We start from the raw sequence: 16,916 nt of genomic DNA on the forward strand, positions 1-16,916 counted from the left end.
GACATTGACAAGGTTTGAAAAAAAAGATTTTTATTTGAAATAATTTTCTCCTTCAAACTTTGCTTTCATCAACAAACACTCCCTTTGCATCAATTACAGCATTGCAGACCTTTGGCATTCTAGCAGTTAAATTGCTGAGGTAATCTGGAGAAATTTCACCCCATGCTTCCAGATGCCCCTCCCACAAGATGGTTTTGCTTGATGGGCACTTTTTGCGTACCATACAGTCAAGCTGCTCCCACAACAGCTCAATGGGGTTGAGATCTGGTGACTACGCTAGCCACTCCATTACAGATAGAATACCAGCTGCCTGCTTCTTCCCTAAATAGTGATTTTATAATTTGGAGGTGTGCTTTGGGTCATTGTCCTGTTGTAGGATGAAAGTGGCTCCAATCAAGTGCTGTCCACAGAGTATGGCATGGTGTTGCAAAATGGAGTGATAGCCTTCCTTATTCAAAGTCCCTTTTACCTTGTACAAATCTCCCACTTTACCAGCACCAAAGCAACCCCAGACCATCACATTACCTCCACCATGCTTGACAGATGGCGTCAGGCACTCTTCCAGCATCTTTTCAGTTGTCCTGCATCTCACAAATGTTCTTCTGTGTGATCCAAACACCTCAAACTTGGATTTGTCTATCCAGAACACTTTTTTCCAATTTTCCTCTGTCCAATGTCTGTGTTCTTTTGCCCATATTAATCTTTTCCTTTTATTAGCCAGTCTCAGATATGGCTTTTTGTTTGCCACTCTGCCCTGAAGACCAGCATCCCGGAGTCACCTCTTCACTGTAGACGTTGACACTTGAGTTTTGCATGTACTATTTAATGAAGCTGCCGGTTGAGGACCTGTGAGTAGTGATGAAAGAATATACTCGTTACTCGAGATTTCCCAAGCACATTCAGGTGACCTCTGAGTATTTTTTAGTGCTCGGAGATTTAGTTTTCATCGCCTCAGCTGAATGATTTACAACTACTAGCCAGGCTAAGTACATGTGGGGTTTGCCTGGTTGCTAGGGAATCCCCACATGTAATCAAGCTGGCTAATAGCGATGAAAACTAAATCTCCGAGCACTAAAAAATACTCGAAGGTCACCTGAGCGTGCTCGGGAAATCTCATCACTACCTGTGAGGCATTGATTTCTCAATCTACAGACTCTAATGTACTTGTCTTGTTGCTCAGTTATGCACTTCTCTTTCTACTCTGGTTAGAGCCTGTTTGTGCTCTCCTCTGAAGGGAGTAGTACACACCGTTGTAGGAAATCTTCAGTTTCTTGGCAATTTCTCGCATGGAATAACCTTCATTTCTAAGAACAAGAATAGACTGTTGAGTTTCACATGAAAGTTCTTTTTTTCTGGCAATTTTGAGAGTTTTATGGAACTAACAAATCTAATGCTCCAGATTCTCAACTAGCTCAAAGGAAGGTCAGGTTTATAGGTTCTCTAATCAGCCAAACTGTTTTCAGCTGTGCTAACATACTTGCACAAGGGTTTTCAAGGGTATTCTAACCATCCATTAGCCTTCTTACACAGTTAGCAAACACAAAGTATCATAAGAACACTGGAGTGATGATTGCTGGAAATGGGCCTCTATACACCTATGAAGATATTGCATTACAAACCAGACGTTTGCAGCCAGAATAGTCATTAACCATTAACAATGTATAGAGTGTATTTCTGAATCATTTAATGTTAGCTTCATTGGAAAAAACTGTGCTTTTCTTTAAAAAATAAGGAAATTTCTAAGTGACCCTAAACTTTTGAATGGTAGTGTACATATTGCTAAAAAGTAGGTAAAACAAAGAAACAATCCAAAATAGATTTCCATTTTTAATTTGCATGAGAAAAAAAATGCATAATATCAAATATACACCTTGAGTCTGATAGCAGCACAGGTACAATGACATATGTTATGTCTGGATGATGACTTATGAGACACACAAATCCTACACAATGAAGAAGAACAAGAAATTACAGCAAGATGAATGCATTACATCATATTTAAAAGGAGAACCAAGACCAGGGCAAATGAAAACAGCTTTCAATAAAAGAGAAAGAAATCACATGCACATGGCAGGAAACAGTGAAACATGAAAAATAGACATAACTAATATTAGTGCAAATAATGCATACAGTAATGCGTATTGTTACGTTGTAAATTCCCCCTTTCCTGTAGATGCGTAAAAGTAAATACCCCCAAAGTATATTTTACATGTACCTGGAAATGTCCGATCACAACTGAAAAGCAAGAGATCTGATCATTGAGATGAGAAAAGACAAGCCTGATCTGTGGTGATGCTGTAACAGGAGAAAAAAAATCAATTTGTAATCTGCAGTTGGAGGAGCGATAATCCAGGATAATCTGACATTGGGAATCCTAGCAACTCTTTGAAAGATGTCACTCAATCTCCCTGTAATGCCTTCTTGAAAGGTAGAATGGTTTACTATCCACCATGAAAGTAGCACCAAAAGAATTGAAGAATTTGTATGAACTGGACAAGATGATGACGACCTGTCAAAAATCAACATCCAGTAAATATTACACTTGAAGCAGCTGACCAAAATTCTTGGCAACCCAGAGAATAGTTGGACAAATACTCATGGCTGATGGGTAATAATTAATGATGAGTGAATGTGCTCGGATAAGGTGTTATATGAGCATGCTCGGGTGCTATCCGAGTGTCCCTGGTGTGCTCGACATATATGCTCGAGACCCCGCAGCTGCATGTCTCACGGCTGTTAGCTAGCTGCAACACATGCGGGGAATATCTGTGTGTTAGGCAATCCCTGCATGTCTCATGGTTGTTAGACATTCCCTGCATGTGCTGCAGCTAACAGCCGCAAGAAATGCAGCAGCAGAGACTTGCACATAGTTTTCAAGTACGCGGAAGACACGCCGCACACGAGCATGCTCGGATAACGGCTCATCCGAGCACATTCGCTCATCACTACTTGCAACCTAAAATCGCAAATATTGTTCCATCACAGATGTGCAGTGTCAAGTTCACCTACAGTTTGGGGTACGCCGGCTAATGCATACTTTCATCAATATGCAGCTCAAAAAGGGAAGACAGGACAAACAAATCCTCCCTAGCGTGACAGTCTCCAGTGTCAGATTGTGCTAATGAACAACACGGGCAACTGTGCCAACTGCAGAGCTGCCCATGTATCTTCCATTACCTGAATACACAGATTTTAGCAGAACTAGACCATTATTCTAATGTGCATGAGGGTGTCTGGAGTTTCCCAGGGAGGCAGATGAGTGGAAAAGACGTGGTGGAAGAAGAGGTGGGCTGGTGGAGTTCAAAATGCTTCATCCTCTTGTTCTTCAAAAATAAAAGATGGCATTTAGCAGACTGCTATCTAAATTGCTTCAGGATGGCAGTCCTTCATTACAAGATGTTTTGTGGCTAGGTGCAAAATGGAAATTATCATTAGGCATGGTATATAACAAGATGGCATTACCCCTTACTTCTATGAATCACTAGGATTGTAAGTGCACAGAATCTGATAATATGTACAGTATTCCTAGGAATAAGAGTGACATTTGTCATAAAATGAAAACCTGGTGAAAAATAAATTCTCTACTTTGACCCTTTGTTTCTTAACCGATAGGGACATCTTCGGGGGTGGGACAATTTTTTTTTTCTTAAATGCATGTACTTTGAACCATAAATTATTTTTGCAAGTGGGTTTATAGCTTACACTGCCTACCGCTAGGTGTCTGAGAATCATTCTGATGGTTTATAACTCTTATCGTCCTTCTTCCAAGCTTCTCTCAGCAGATTTATGGTAAGCGTTGAGATCAGCTTTATGTGGTCATTAATCAGCTGAGAGGAGCTTAGAACCGGGAAGACGAGAGTGATAAACTCTACGCTATGAGCTCTCTGACTGATTCTCAGATAACTTATTATGCAAGCAGTAGAGAAGCAATATGGTAAATTAAACGCAATTGCAAAAATTATTTTTCCGCAAAAATGTATACATTTAAGTAAAAAACAAAATGCCTCCAAGGGTGTCTTACTAAACGTGGCTCATTCCACAGCAAAATGACTGTATGTAGGTTTCCTTTGGCTGAGACCAAATGATGCAAATCCTGCGCAAACACTCCTTGCAGTAAGGTTTGCAGTGTACACGGAAAAATATATTTCATGAGAACAAGTCCAGTATTCTAGTCCTTGTACAGAGATTCCCGTGGTGGGGCACTGGAGGAGGATGTCAGCAGAGGTCCAATATTTCAGATTAAGGAGACCACCTAGAAAACATTTTATTATCTACAGACATTAATACATTCTTTGGATCGGCATGTGTGAAACTGAAGTGGAATAATCCAATGTGATAACATTTTGTGATGCCTTAAAATTTGATCTGAATATATTTTATAGACTTTTAGAGAGTGAAAATTACCTAGAAATGTCTGCACACTTGTCATCAATGGAACGTATGTAATAGTGATCAAATTAAAGGGTCTAGAAGAACAGCTTCACTGCAATGTCAACCAGACTTCGAGCCATAACTAGGTCACTTTGCGGGGACCCGGTCAGATTATATGGGCCCTTGAGCTGCCTGGCACAAAATATTGCGCCTGTATATTTTGGCTGATGCAGCATAATGTGAGGGGAAAAAAAAATATATATATATATATACCGATAATAAATCGGGCCTCCTGGCTGATGAACATATCATTTCTGCAGATAAAGCCAAGACCAATGCAGCTCACTTCGCTGCGCATGCGCCAGGTGTGAAGACTGCCATCAGGTTGGCTTATGTTAAGTCAGCATCAACCCCACCTTAGTCACTATTTACAATTGTTAGAAACTGCTTTGCACCATTTTCCAAGTTTTTTATCTACATTAGTCAGCATCAGCCAAAATATTTAAAAAAAACATAATTGTCAACCAATCACCTTCATGGATGGCCTAAAACCCCCCCCACTAGATTCTCTTTAAACCTCAATCAATGTCTTATGTAAATCAATGGAAGCCCAAAGCAAATAATTTATTTCCAAAACATAAATCTAATTTCTCAACGTGTAGACGAATTAAATAGACAATGCAAACATAAAATGGTCATTAAGGCTCATGTTCTCCCTTGAAACTAAAAATGATCAAAGCAGCATATGAAATAGTCATTTATGGTTTCAAAATTTGCAAAGTCCTGCACAATCAGGATTAAAAAGTTCATATTGTTCTTCACAGATCCAATCTATGCTGGATATGTAAAAACAAGACAGCACACAGACTACACATCAAGTCTTAATGTAAGCATGTGAGAGTCTCAGAAAAACTTGTCGTCAATTCTAAAGTGAGGCCTGGTTACATCGTCAGGGTTAATGAAGACAGAGATGGATTTCCCTGGGTTCTCAGTCACTAGTTGTTGTAATTTTTTGGCTAAGCGGTCATCCGGTTGATTATTGTCTCCACCATCAGACTGTGGTGAAGGTATGCTGGTGGTGCTCCCTCTCCTTTGGATATCCATGGTGAGCCTGTTTGCAGCCTTGACGTGTTCTATGGCCGTTCGGAGGTGTTCTGCTGGGTCGGACCTCACAGAGGAGAGCTTCCTAGCATGCAACATAACAGTCTCCTCCGAAAGGTGCTCAAGCATATTGCACTGAGGAATGAAGTAATTGGGGCACATTTTGTTGACTAAGCAATGCTGCAGATCATCAATTAGTCCCAAAAGAAAATGGGCAGCATAATCGTCTTGAGACAAGTAATTAGCTGGAAGTCTATCACAAGCCCATAGCATCATACTGCGGAGATGGTATGGACTGATAGCTTTTGGTCTTGATAAAAGCTTTATGATTATGGCTTTACAAGCTTGGTAGGCTTGCATTAGGCTGCTGGAAATGCATTTCTTCAGCTGTACCTCACTTCTGGCAAATGACAACCTCCATTCATTATCTTTTTTACCCTTATAGGAGCAAGCTGGCACCAAATAAAAGCCACTAATTACTTCTTCTTCTGTAATCTTGCCATCCCAAAAATGGTTTTCCATTAGCCAACTTTGAGCTACAGCTGGCCAACCCTTGAAAGAGACCACAGGAACAATATCGTACATCATGCGACTGCTACCGACACCTAAAATAATTGTAATAATCGTACCATTCTTTTCCACCTTCTCTACCTTGGGCATCCCTCTCTGAGGTTTCTTCTGAATTTCAGACAACACAATGCTGATTGACTCATGGAACCAGTCAGCAACTTTTGTAGGGGAGAAAAAATAGTTAGTAGCCCCGTTGATATGGTCAACTATTGTACAACAATCTTTCCATTTGGCGATGGTCCCTTCGTCAAACAGTCGAAGGCTAAGCCATGAATGACAAAGTGTAGAATGCCGCATATCCAGGGTGACTGGTTGGTTTCGGTCATGAAGTTTTAAAGCTGGCACAAGTAGAGTAAAATCCATGTCATAGTCTGTTCCACGGGCATAAACATTTAACTCATCAAGATCCAGGTCAACGACTCCTTCTCGAACACCGCCAGAAAGCAGCAAATACTCATTGGCTACAGGCAACTTCTGGTCTAGTTTCTGAACCATACCTAAAAAGATAAGGGAGATATTCATATTAACAGAAGCAACAGAAACATCACATTATAACACAACCTTCCATTTTTTACTAAATCTGGGATAACAGATATAGGTGATGGAGGGGGGACATGTGATGCAAGCAAATCCAAGAACCACTAAAATTTGTTTGAGACATTGAATAACCCTCCTTTAGGCCACTTTCAGGCTTCTGTATTTTGGTCAGTTTTCTGCATCAGTATTTGTAAGCCAAAATCAGAAATGGATCCCACACAGACTGAGGTCCTCAGTGGTGGCTTTTTTTCCTATGAACTAAAAGCGGCATCCATGAGTCTCATTTTGGTAGACTTTGGTAATAAAAGGGACCCTGACAATGGGTTTAAGATCCACCAGCTAATTCTATTGCTGCACCGGCCATGTTATGCAGATTATAATTGCTGGCAACCCCATTATCTGAGGTAAGTTAACAGTATTTAGGGATACTCACCTTTTAAACTTATTTTGCTACATATTTAAAAAGACCTTGACTAGACGGAAAGGCGTACACTAGGGGTGGACTAGTCCTGCCTCGTCTGCGGACCGCACGCCCACTGAGCCATTACTGATCACTTATGTGCCTCACTCTCGCCTTCCAGAACGTTGCTTCTCTTAGCGGCTTGTGAATGCGGTGACCTAAAGGCTTAGAGCACCACTGCAGAGGTTTTTTTTTTAAAGCAGCACTAAAGTGGTGCTACTAATGTAAGATGCCTGCACCTAGCATTATAGTAGCCACCTGCAGTCTTTAGCTCTTCTCGGCGCCGCTCCGCCTTCTTGTGACCACGACTTCTGACTGCCCGGTAGTCAGAGGTAACGGTCACAAGCTCTAAATGCCAGATCTGAGAGCCAGAATAAAGCGCTCATTGACTTGCATTGGAAAGTGACCTGCGGCTCGCTTCAGCAAACACTGGAGTGATCCGATAGGTTACAAACGGCTTGAGTCCTGACCGGAGCGGCATGGATAACAGCAAAAGACAGCGGCTGGTAAGTATAAGACTAAGTGCAGGGGTCTTAGATGACCACTCTAATGCTGCAATCAAAAAAAACACTGGAAAGGTGCTGCAAGGTCACACTGCTTATGTCTGAAGTTGCAGCATTCACAAGCAACTATGGGATGCAAAGTCCTTGGAGGGGAGAGAGAGGCCAAATCACAGATCCGTGTCATGTCTCGGTGGGTGGGCTATCGGCAGGTGAGGCATGACTGACACACCCAGCTTTAATTAGTTAAGGTTCTTTGAATATGAAATGAAATAAGTTTGAAAAGGGGAGTATAACTATGCACTATATACTTTCCTCACACAAGGGGGTTACCTGTAATCAGATTTAAAAGCTAGGTGAAAACATATCGCTTATAGGCGGTGGTGGCTCTGCCCAGTTCCTTGTAACTAGGACGCCATGTCAGGAGCTGGACTTGCAGCACTCAATAGGAAGGACTTGTCTGTGCCGAGACAACCCCTTTAAGTACCCGTTTAAAATCAGAATGCACTGAGCAACTTAAATCAAATAGACTCCTTATTTCATGTCATAAATTACAGCAAAATGGCCGTGGTCTTTCCCACTGACACAGCAAGCGCACAGTTAACATCTCATTCAAATGAATGTGGATCGTGACACAAACAAGGAATCGGATTTGAAATGTAATTTTGGAGAGCCCCATGAGACGGGCACCACTGAACTGCGGGGACCGGCATGTCACTATGTCTGATTAGCGAGCACGGAGGACCAGGGACACGGCTGATGTGAACACGCAGAAGCCGCCTCATCAGATCAATGCTCGGTCTAGCATCCATGTTCTCCAGCTTTTAAACATCAATTAAGAAAACCTTCAACTTGGAAGACAATCAATGGAATCAATCAATGGAAAAAGCAGCCAAGTGCATTAAGAGTAAATGAAGCTAATGGATATATGGTTTTACATTTGGTTTTAGTGCTTTACCCCTCAGTCTGTGTCAGAGCCCCCCTGTAATGCAACAGTGGGCAACGCAGCATGTCCTAAAGGCAGCATAATGGAAGGACAGAGACCTGTATCACTTACTGAGCTGCTCCCTGTCATTTTGATAAAACTGTTTTATCAGCTGCATATCTAGCAGTTCTCTGAACGCTGAGCTCTGTATAACCCCGCCCACACCACTGATTGGCTGCTTTCTGCCCAAGTAAAATGTACATAGAAAGCAGCCAATCAATGGTGGGGGCGGGGTTATACAGAGGTCATGAATATGGAGGACTACCTGGCAGCAGGATTACTAGTCCTCTAGTGATAATCTCCTGTTGATAAAACGCTGATTTTATCAAAACTACGCTTAGTACTCTGAACCATGTGCATAAGATTTCTGAAATATCATTCACTGTGCTGGTGCTGTAAAGCGCTGCATATTTTTATGGCAAAAAACGCAGCACACGAACAAGCCCCTATACCAACGCCCGCTATACCTGTACCCCGAATATGCCAGCTGTATTGTAAGGCCAGGACTGCATAAAGACAGGGACCACCCCTATGACTCTTACCAAGTAGCTCGTAATACCTGGAGAGTAATTCATTCATTTCTGCTCCACAGTCAAATTCACAATGGATATATTAATATAACACCATGGAGCGCTTAATAGATGATCTATAGAAATACACTGACACCGACTTATGGCCATATGTGACACACATGGAAATGTGTGATGTGCCAGAAGCCAGCGACCGGCCATGTTCAGCAGTGGCCGCCATGTTATCGCGGATAGCGAGGCCTCACATGCACTTACTGCAGGATTATGATGCTAGAACTGAATTCAAATAGGAGAAGTAGGATATTTCTTACATACTGGTACTTCAAGATCCACAGCGGCCATTAGTGTCAACACGTCATGATAATGGCAGGCATGACACACAGAGGCTGGGTCCCTTAGTGCAGCAGCTGAAGACCATGTCCACATAGGTAATATATAACTTGGGCCACGGCCACATACAGCTGCTGCACCGGGTAACCCTGCTCCAGTCATCACTTGGCCATCCTTCACACGAGGATTCATGAAACCTGGAATGGAGCGAGGAGGCCATTGTGACGTAGAGTGAAATGACCAGCCATAATCTGAATACAGACATGCAGCTCCATGGTGATAAAATCCAATAAATCAGTGAAAAGCGTTAATAGACATGATCATCATTGAATGGCATAATTAGCAACTATATAGTCAGTGCACACAGGCGACTTGCTTTCCAGAATGTCTTACAATGCAAACAATATTTTCTTTCTCCACTAGATGGAGCCCTAGCTCCCAATATAAGTCTAGACCGCGCGCTGGGCCATGTAGCCCCCCGGGCAGATGTACCGAAAACCTTATTAATCGTTAAACTGATTAAGATATTCTGTGTCGACAGGCCTATTACTAGATCAATTAGGATCAGTCGTCTCAGTAAATCTTGTATTAACCATTGTTCTGGATTTTACAGGAAAGCCTGCTGAATATTACAATAACGTGGTGTTAAAATGGAGAAGCTTTGCATAATCCACAGAGTTTATAGAATAAAGTAACTCGGCTCTTCACTTGTGTGATGCACGGCATGGAAGGCTTTACAGGGCGCTGTGCATGAAGAGGACGGTACGGTGCACCCCGTAATCTATAACTAGGTGTCAGCAGGCTCAGTCTGACTGTTACCATGCCACTTTGTTATAATGGCAAAAGTCCCATCCTGTGTAAGCCGAGGTCTGCTGACAGCAGAGCCCAATATGGATCCACTGATGTGCCCCCTCTAAATATATCCCACCGCCCCATGCCAAGTGCAGAGCCATGCCCCATCACTATCTTACACACACAAACACAGGCCGCGGCGTCAGGGTCCGGCAATGGGCTTATTAGGATCTCCTCTACCCTGTTCTGTACAGCTGAGCTGGCCCGGAGAGGGAGATAAGGCTTTGTTCACACACAGCTTTTATCAAGCGCTCAATAATACGTTTTTCAAGTGAAACACTTTTTTTTCTTCTTTTTTTCAAATGGGTCTTGAATGTTCTTTCTGGTGACTTTTTGTTTGCAGCTCGACAGTGTCAAGTTTGGAGAGGTTTCCTCCAGGATCGCCTCCGACACGTGATGTGCACGCTTCTGTACTGACAGCTCCTCAGGCTATGCTCCTATGTATCAGAAATGCTGCAGCGTGTAACAGATAAAGAACTTCATGGCAACTCATCCACAACATACAGTTACAGACACTGCTCAACTGGGTGCTTCCTGGGGATTGGTTTTTCCCAGCAGAGAAACCTGAAAAATTGCACTCAAAAGCGGAGTTACATTTTTAAGGGCAGACTTCCAGCGCTTGAAACACGCACACACCTTAAAATCTTCACCAAAAACACACAAACAGGAGGAAACTGCATTGAAACAGCAAAAACGCAATAATTCGCAGATGATTATTGCAGGCACTGCAGAAAAAAAAACAAAGCAAAAAACAAAACAGTTTTTGCATGTGGGAACACGGCCTAGGGAGATAGGAAAAATAAAACTATCAACGCAAAGTGGATTTCCCATAAAAATGAATAGGAAAAGTTTTCCAAGTGCTTTTGGAAACTGCACTGAGATCTTCTAGTTGTAAATGGTTCAATAAGCATGAAAAAAACAAACAGATTCTCACAAATCGGGGACATCGGATGTTAATGTGGTCATTAAATCATGAAGAGCAGGTCCCCCTGCACTGCCCCTATACTGTAGGGTGTACATATAACCACATTTAGGATTACACTTTCATTTGGCCCAAGCGTTACCACATTTATGAAAATGGTTCCGAGCATATACTACATTTAGCACAAGTATGGCAGATGCACTTGTGTTCCAGAAATGTGCCCCTCCTGTGAGACAGAAGAGACCGCAGTGCCCTGTACCCCACTGTGAGAATCCTGTGTATACCACAGAGCAGTGTCACAGGCAGATTACTGTTACACAGATTGACCGGTAGATCAGAACAACCAGGCTGCAGATCTCTAGTGATTGTATCATATACAGTATGTTATATCCCTGCACAATAGAAAATATTTAGACATCACATGTAAACCTTCCCCGGGTGGAGTCTCAGATGGTCCTGTCTGGTGACCCTCACTGTTTCTGTCCAGAAGTTCTTGCAATGACAATGACTTGCTGGGAAGTACATGTACAATGCATGTGTAGTAGAACACAATGACCACTAGGTGGCATGTGCGCTCTAATCTACTAACACTGAATGCTGGACAAAGAAACCCTGCACAGCTCTCCTTACTCCATACACAGGAGTGAGGCGGTGACCTCTTATCTGTCACACAATGAAGCCCTGCACAGCTCTCCTTACTCCATACACAGGAGTGAGGCGGTGACCTCTTATCTGTCACACAATGAAGCCCTGCACAGCTCTCCTTACTCCATACACAGGAGTGAGGCGGTGACCTCTTATCGGTCACACAATGAAGCCCTGCACAGCTCTCCTTACTCCATACACAGGAGTGAGGCGGTGACCTCTTATCTGTCACACAATGAAGCCCTGCACAGCTCTCCTTACTCCATACACAGGAGTGAGGCGGTGACCTCTTATCTGTCACACAATGAAGCCCTGCACAGCTCTCCTTACTCCATACACAGGAGTGAGGCGGTGACCTCTTATCTGTCACACAATGAAGCCCTGCACAGCTCTCCTTACTCCATACACAGGAGTGAGGCGGTGACCTCTTATCTGTCACACAATGAAACCCTGCACAGCTCTCCTTACTCCATACACAGGAGTGAGGCGGTGACCTCTTATCGGTCACACAATGAAGCCCTGCACAGCTCTCCTTACTCCATACACAGGAGTGAGGCGGTGACCTCTTATCTGTCACACAATGAAGCCCTGCACAGCTCTCCTTACTCCATACACAGGAGTGAGGCGGTGACCTCTTATCTGTCACACAATGAAGCCCTGCACAGCTCTCCTTACTCCATACACAGGAGTGAGGCGGTGACCTCTTATCGGTCACACAATGAAGCCCTGCACAGCTCTCCTTACTCCATACACAGGAGTGAGGCGGTGACCTCTTATCTGTCACACAATGAAGCCCTGCACAGCTCTCCTTACTCCATACACAGGAGTGAGGCGGTGACCTCTTATCTGTCACACAATGAAGCCCTGAACAGCTCTTTTTAAGGTACCTTCACACAACGATTTTGTTAACGATATCGTTGCTTTTTGTGACATAGCAACGATATCGTTAACAAAATCGTTATGTGTGACAGCGACCACCGATCAGGCCCCTTCTGGGAGATCGTTGGTCGCTGGGAATGATCAGGACCTTTTTTTTGGTCGCTGATCTCCCGCTTTCATCGCTGAATCGGCGTGTGTGACGCCGATTCAGCGATGTCTTCACTGGTAACCAGGGTAAACAACGGGTTACTAAGTGCAGGGCCGCGCTTAGTAACCCGATATTTACCCTGGTTACCATTGTAAAAGTTAAAAAAAACAAACAGTACATACTTACATTCCGGTGTCTGTCCCTCGGCGTCAGCTTCCCGCACTGTGTCAGCGCCGGCCGGCCGTAGCAGAGTACTGCAGTGCGCAGGCGCCGGAAAGGTCAGAGAGGCCCGGCGCCTGCGCACTGCAGTACTTTGCTCTGCCCTCAACAGTGCAGACAAAGTTCGCCGGAGCGGTGGCTGAAGATCAGAAGAGGACGTCTTGGAATGAAGATGGGAGGCGCCGCAGCGGACCAGAGACGCCCATCTGACCGGACCAGCAGCGGGAACGCCCCTGGGTGAGTATAATCTAACGTCTTTTTCTCCTCTTTCAGGTAACATCGGGGGCTTATCTACAGGATTACAGAATGCTGTAGATAAGCCCCTGATGCCGGTGGGCTTACCTCACCCGCGAATTTCGGGGTGACAGGTTCCCTTTAAAATGAATTAGTGATTGTTCTCGGCGCAGGAGTAGGAGCAATCAGACACTGCGGTCCTCTGGCTCCTCTCTGTTGCGGGAACCCAGTGACAAGTGACTTCTTATCTGTCACACAACAAAGCCCTGCACGGCTCTCCTTACTGCATACACAGGAGTGAGGCGGTGACTTATTGGTCACACAATTCATACAATTTATGTGATATCTGGAGTTCAGACAACCTAAGACGTCATGCTACTGAGGCCCCACCATGTATTCCTGGCATATATTCCGGAGAAACACAGCAAAACAAATTCAAGGTTTTCTAAAATGCATGTCCTCTTGCACACGGGTTCTCATTTTCTAAGGCTCTGTTTACACTTCCATCCTGGCCGCAGTTTTCTCAGGGGCCATGATAAGTATGGCTCTGTTCAGATGGATTTCACAGGTTTGAGATAAAAAAAAAATATATAAAAGAATTAAATTCCATTGGCTTTCTTCCATTTATTGTTCTATTTTGGAGTGTTCCAGTTTTCCTACAGAGGTCTCAGAAGATCTGTGGTGTTCTGGGCACGTACAGTGTTAAAAAATGGATCTGCTAAATGGATGACATAATAGATAACCATCAGGTCTGATCAGTTGCCTATCAACTTTATAAACATTTTTTGTTACCTTTGTCCAAAAACCAGTAAATATAACAAGCAAAAGTTATACCAGTTTAGGAAAAATATTTTCTTTAATTTCAACAGGTTTGAACTTTTTAAAACAAAACCTTTTTGTTTTTTAAAAACCAAAAGGTGATGACATCGGTCACGATCAGTTTAGTAGAAGTGATGATCTCTGATCTATTCTGACTGAGCTACCAAAGGAAAGGCGATGGTAAAAACATGCAATGTAGGAGTCTAGGACAAGGGGCTATACCAGGGTTCTCAGTGGTTCAGGATTTCCTTAGTAATGCACAGGTGATGGAAGTATCAAGGCATCAGAACTGGCCGCAGGTTCTCACCTAAGAGATCCTGATCTGCTGGGGACCACGAGGGCTGGATTTGGGAAACACTGGTCTGTACATTGACATAGAGAGAGGAAATAAACAGGTCTGGAGTCAATTGCTCAATCATAGAGAAGTATAAACCAAGGCGACGGCTCATAGGTCTGCTCCTATATGACCTGTATTATATGCATTACCTACAATAAGTCATGTTTCGGTTTCACTGGAGGAGGGAAAAAAAACCTGTGCCTTTAAACCGATGTTACGCTGATTTCCCAGCAGAGGGCAGCATTACACTCACTCATTTAGGGTATGTTCACACGTTCCTGATTTCCATCCTTTTTTTTTCAGGACTGAAACCGCAGCTCTTGGCAGAAAACGCAGGTCCTTTTTTTGGTCCTTTGTGCGTTTTTTGATGCGTTTTTTGATTCTTTTTTTTATGCAGTTTTCTATGCAGAGTCAGTGTGTTTTCTAGGAAGTTTTTTAGGGTTAAAATGGCTGAAAATACCCTAACCCTAACCCTAACCCTATTCTAACCTTAGTGGAAAAAAAAAAAAAAAATTCTTAATTTTTTTATTGTCCCTACCTATGGGGGTGACAAAGGGGGGGGGGGTGTCATTTACTATTTTTTTATTTTGATCACTGAGATATAACCTATCTCAGTGATCAAAATGCACTTTGGAACGAATCTGCCGGCCGGCAGATTCGGCGGGCGCACTGCGCATGCACCCGCCATTTTGCAAGATGGCGGCGCCCAGGGAGAAGACGGCCGGACGGACACCGGGAGGCCGGGTAAGTATAAGGGGGGGAGATTAGGGCACAGGGGGGGCATCGGAGCACGGGGGGGGGGGGCGCATCGGAGCATGGGGGGGTGGGATCGGGGCAGCCACACTCCGCCCACGCACTTCCGCCCGCTTCCCCGCACTTCCTGCTGCAGCGGTTCGGCACCACAAACCGCAATAAAACCCGCAGATATATTTTTGATCTGCGGGTTTTACTGCGGGTTTGACCTCACAATGGAGGTCTATGGGTGCAGAACCGCTGCGGCTCCGAAAAAAGAAGTGACATGGTACTTCTTTTTTACCGCGGCTATTCAGCGTGGCTTTTTTTCCCGATTCCCGCATCATGTGCACAGTGGTTCCTGTTTTCCATAGGGTACAGTGTACTGTACCCTGCATGGAAAACAGCTGCGGAACCGCAGCGGCAAAAACGCTGCGGTTCCGCAGAAAAAAACGCACTGTGTGAACATGGCCTTATAGGTTCATGAAATGCAAGTCATCTTATCTTGGAGATAGGACTGGATCTTGAAGTTTTGAAACTTAAAAGCTTCTACCGTACAATCAGCTGAGATTTTAATATTGCATGATTTTCTCTACAAGGAGATATAATGGGTCAGAGAATCATGTTCTAGAATCCGATTAATTGAGGAGGGTGAAATAAAAAGTATTCCGCAGCAGGGCGCACCGCCCGGGGAGATCAGACATTCCCATTGTCTTTTTATTGGTCTAATTGATTTTCTTATATCAGAAGTGGGAGGGTGACATACACGAGGCTTACTTGGTCTCCCATTTCCTTCCTCTCCCAGAAAGGCACCAGAGGGCCCACAACAAAAAGGAAACTCCCATTAGCATATCAAGGGAGCTGTGATTTATAGGGGCAGCACTGTGGTGGATGGTAGGAGAATTTGCAGTTCTGCCCCCACAATAAGACATGAAAGGATGTGAAACAGCGGGTAGTGGCCTCCAGAACGGTCCTCATAGGATTAACCTCATGAATGCCAAACCATTGATCAAGCTACCTTCTAAAATACAGAGTTAGAGGAAGAGAGGAATTGTTAAATGAAAGAGTGAAACATCACAGTAAACCCTTAAGAGGGAATCGGCCACCGTGTTTTTTCTTTCATACAATCACAGATTTATCAGCAGGAGATTATCACTAGAGGACTAGTAAATCTGCTGCCAGGTAGTCTAACCCCACCCCCAGCACTGATTGGCAGCTTTCTGCGCAGTGCACACACAAAGCTGCCAATAAGAATAATTGATGTGGGCGGGGATATACAGCGATCAAACTCAGAGCTAATAGTTCTCTGAATGTTCACACAAAAATTCCCTTAAAACTTGACATTCATTATAATAATAATCCTAACAAAAACTGTATGTGCACTGAAAAATGTCCTCCGATCTGTGGGGGCTGGAAGTGTACATATGGATGATGGATTGGAAAGTCTACATAGATAGAAATCTTGTGTCCTAATCCTCAATTCTAGCCATTGGTGTCCCAGATACAGAAGATGGTCAATGTTTAGCCAGATGCCACAGATCAGGATAGAACATTAATATAGATTACTGAAAAAGTGGCGCCCCCACTCCCAAGTCTTCTGTCCCTAGTGGGCCCTACATGTCCTCAGGTGTAGAAAGATGTAGTGGGGTAGAGACAACACAATAGATGACATTATGTGCTGGCAGACAGCCACCCAAGGAGTGGGAGAGAGATACAAAGCACTAGATGTTGGTGTAACTAGGACA

General features: G+C 43.7%; 1 protein-coding gene across 1 annotated transcript in view; it reads right to left on the bottom strand.

Moving 5' to 3' along the window:
- Positions 1-1,814: 1,814 nt before the first annotated feature.
- The window catches only part of MB21D2 (Mab-21 domain containing 2), a 129,154-nt gene continuing 114,052 nt past the window's right edge, over positions 1,815-16,916 (bottom strand). Inside the window, exon 2 of the mRNA XM_069727125.1 lies at positions 1,815-6,539. Within this exon, the coding sequence (XP_069583226.1) occupies positions 5,275-6,539 (1,265 nt within the window). The 3' untranslated portion in view covers positions 1,815-5,274. The remainder of the gene's footprint in view (positions 6,540-16,916) is intronic.

Source organism: Ranitomeya imitator, chromosome 5 (assembly GCF_032444005.1).
Source record: "Ranitomeya imitator isolate aRanImi1 chromosome 5, aRanImi1.pri, whole genome shotgun sequence".
NCBI classification, from domain to species: domain Eukaryota; kingdom Metazoa; phylum Chordata; class Amphibia; order Anura; family Dendrobatidae; genus Ranitomeya; species Ranitomeya imitator.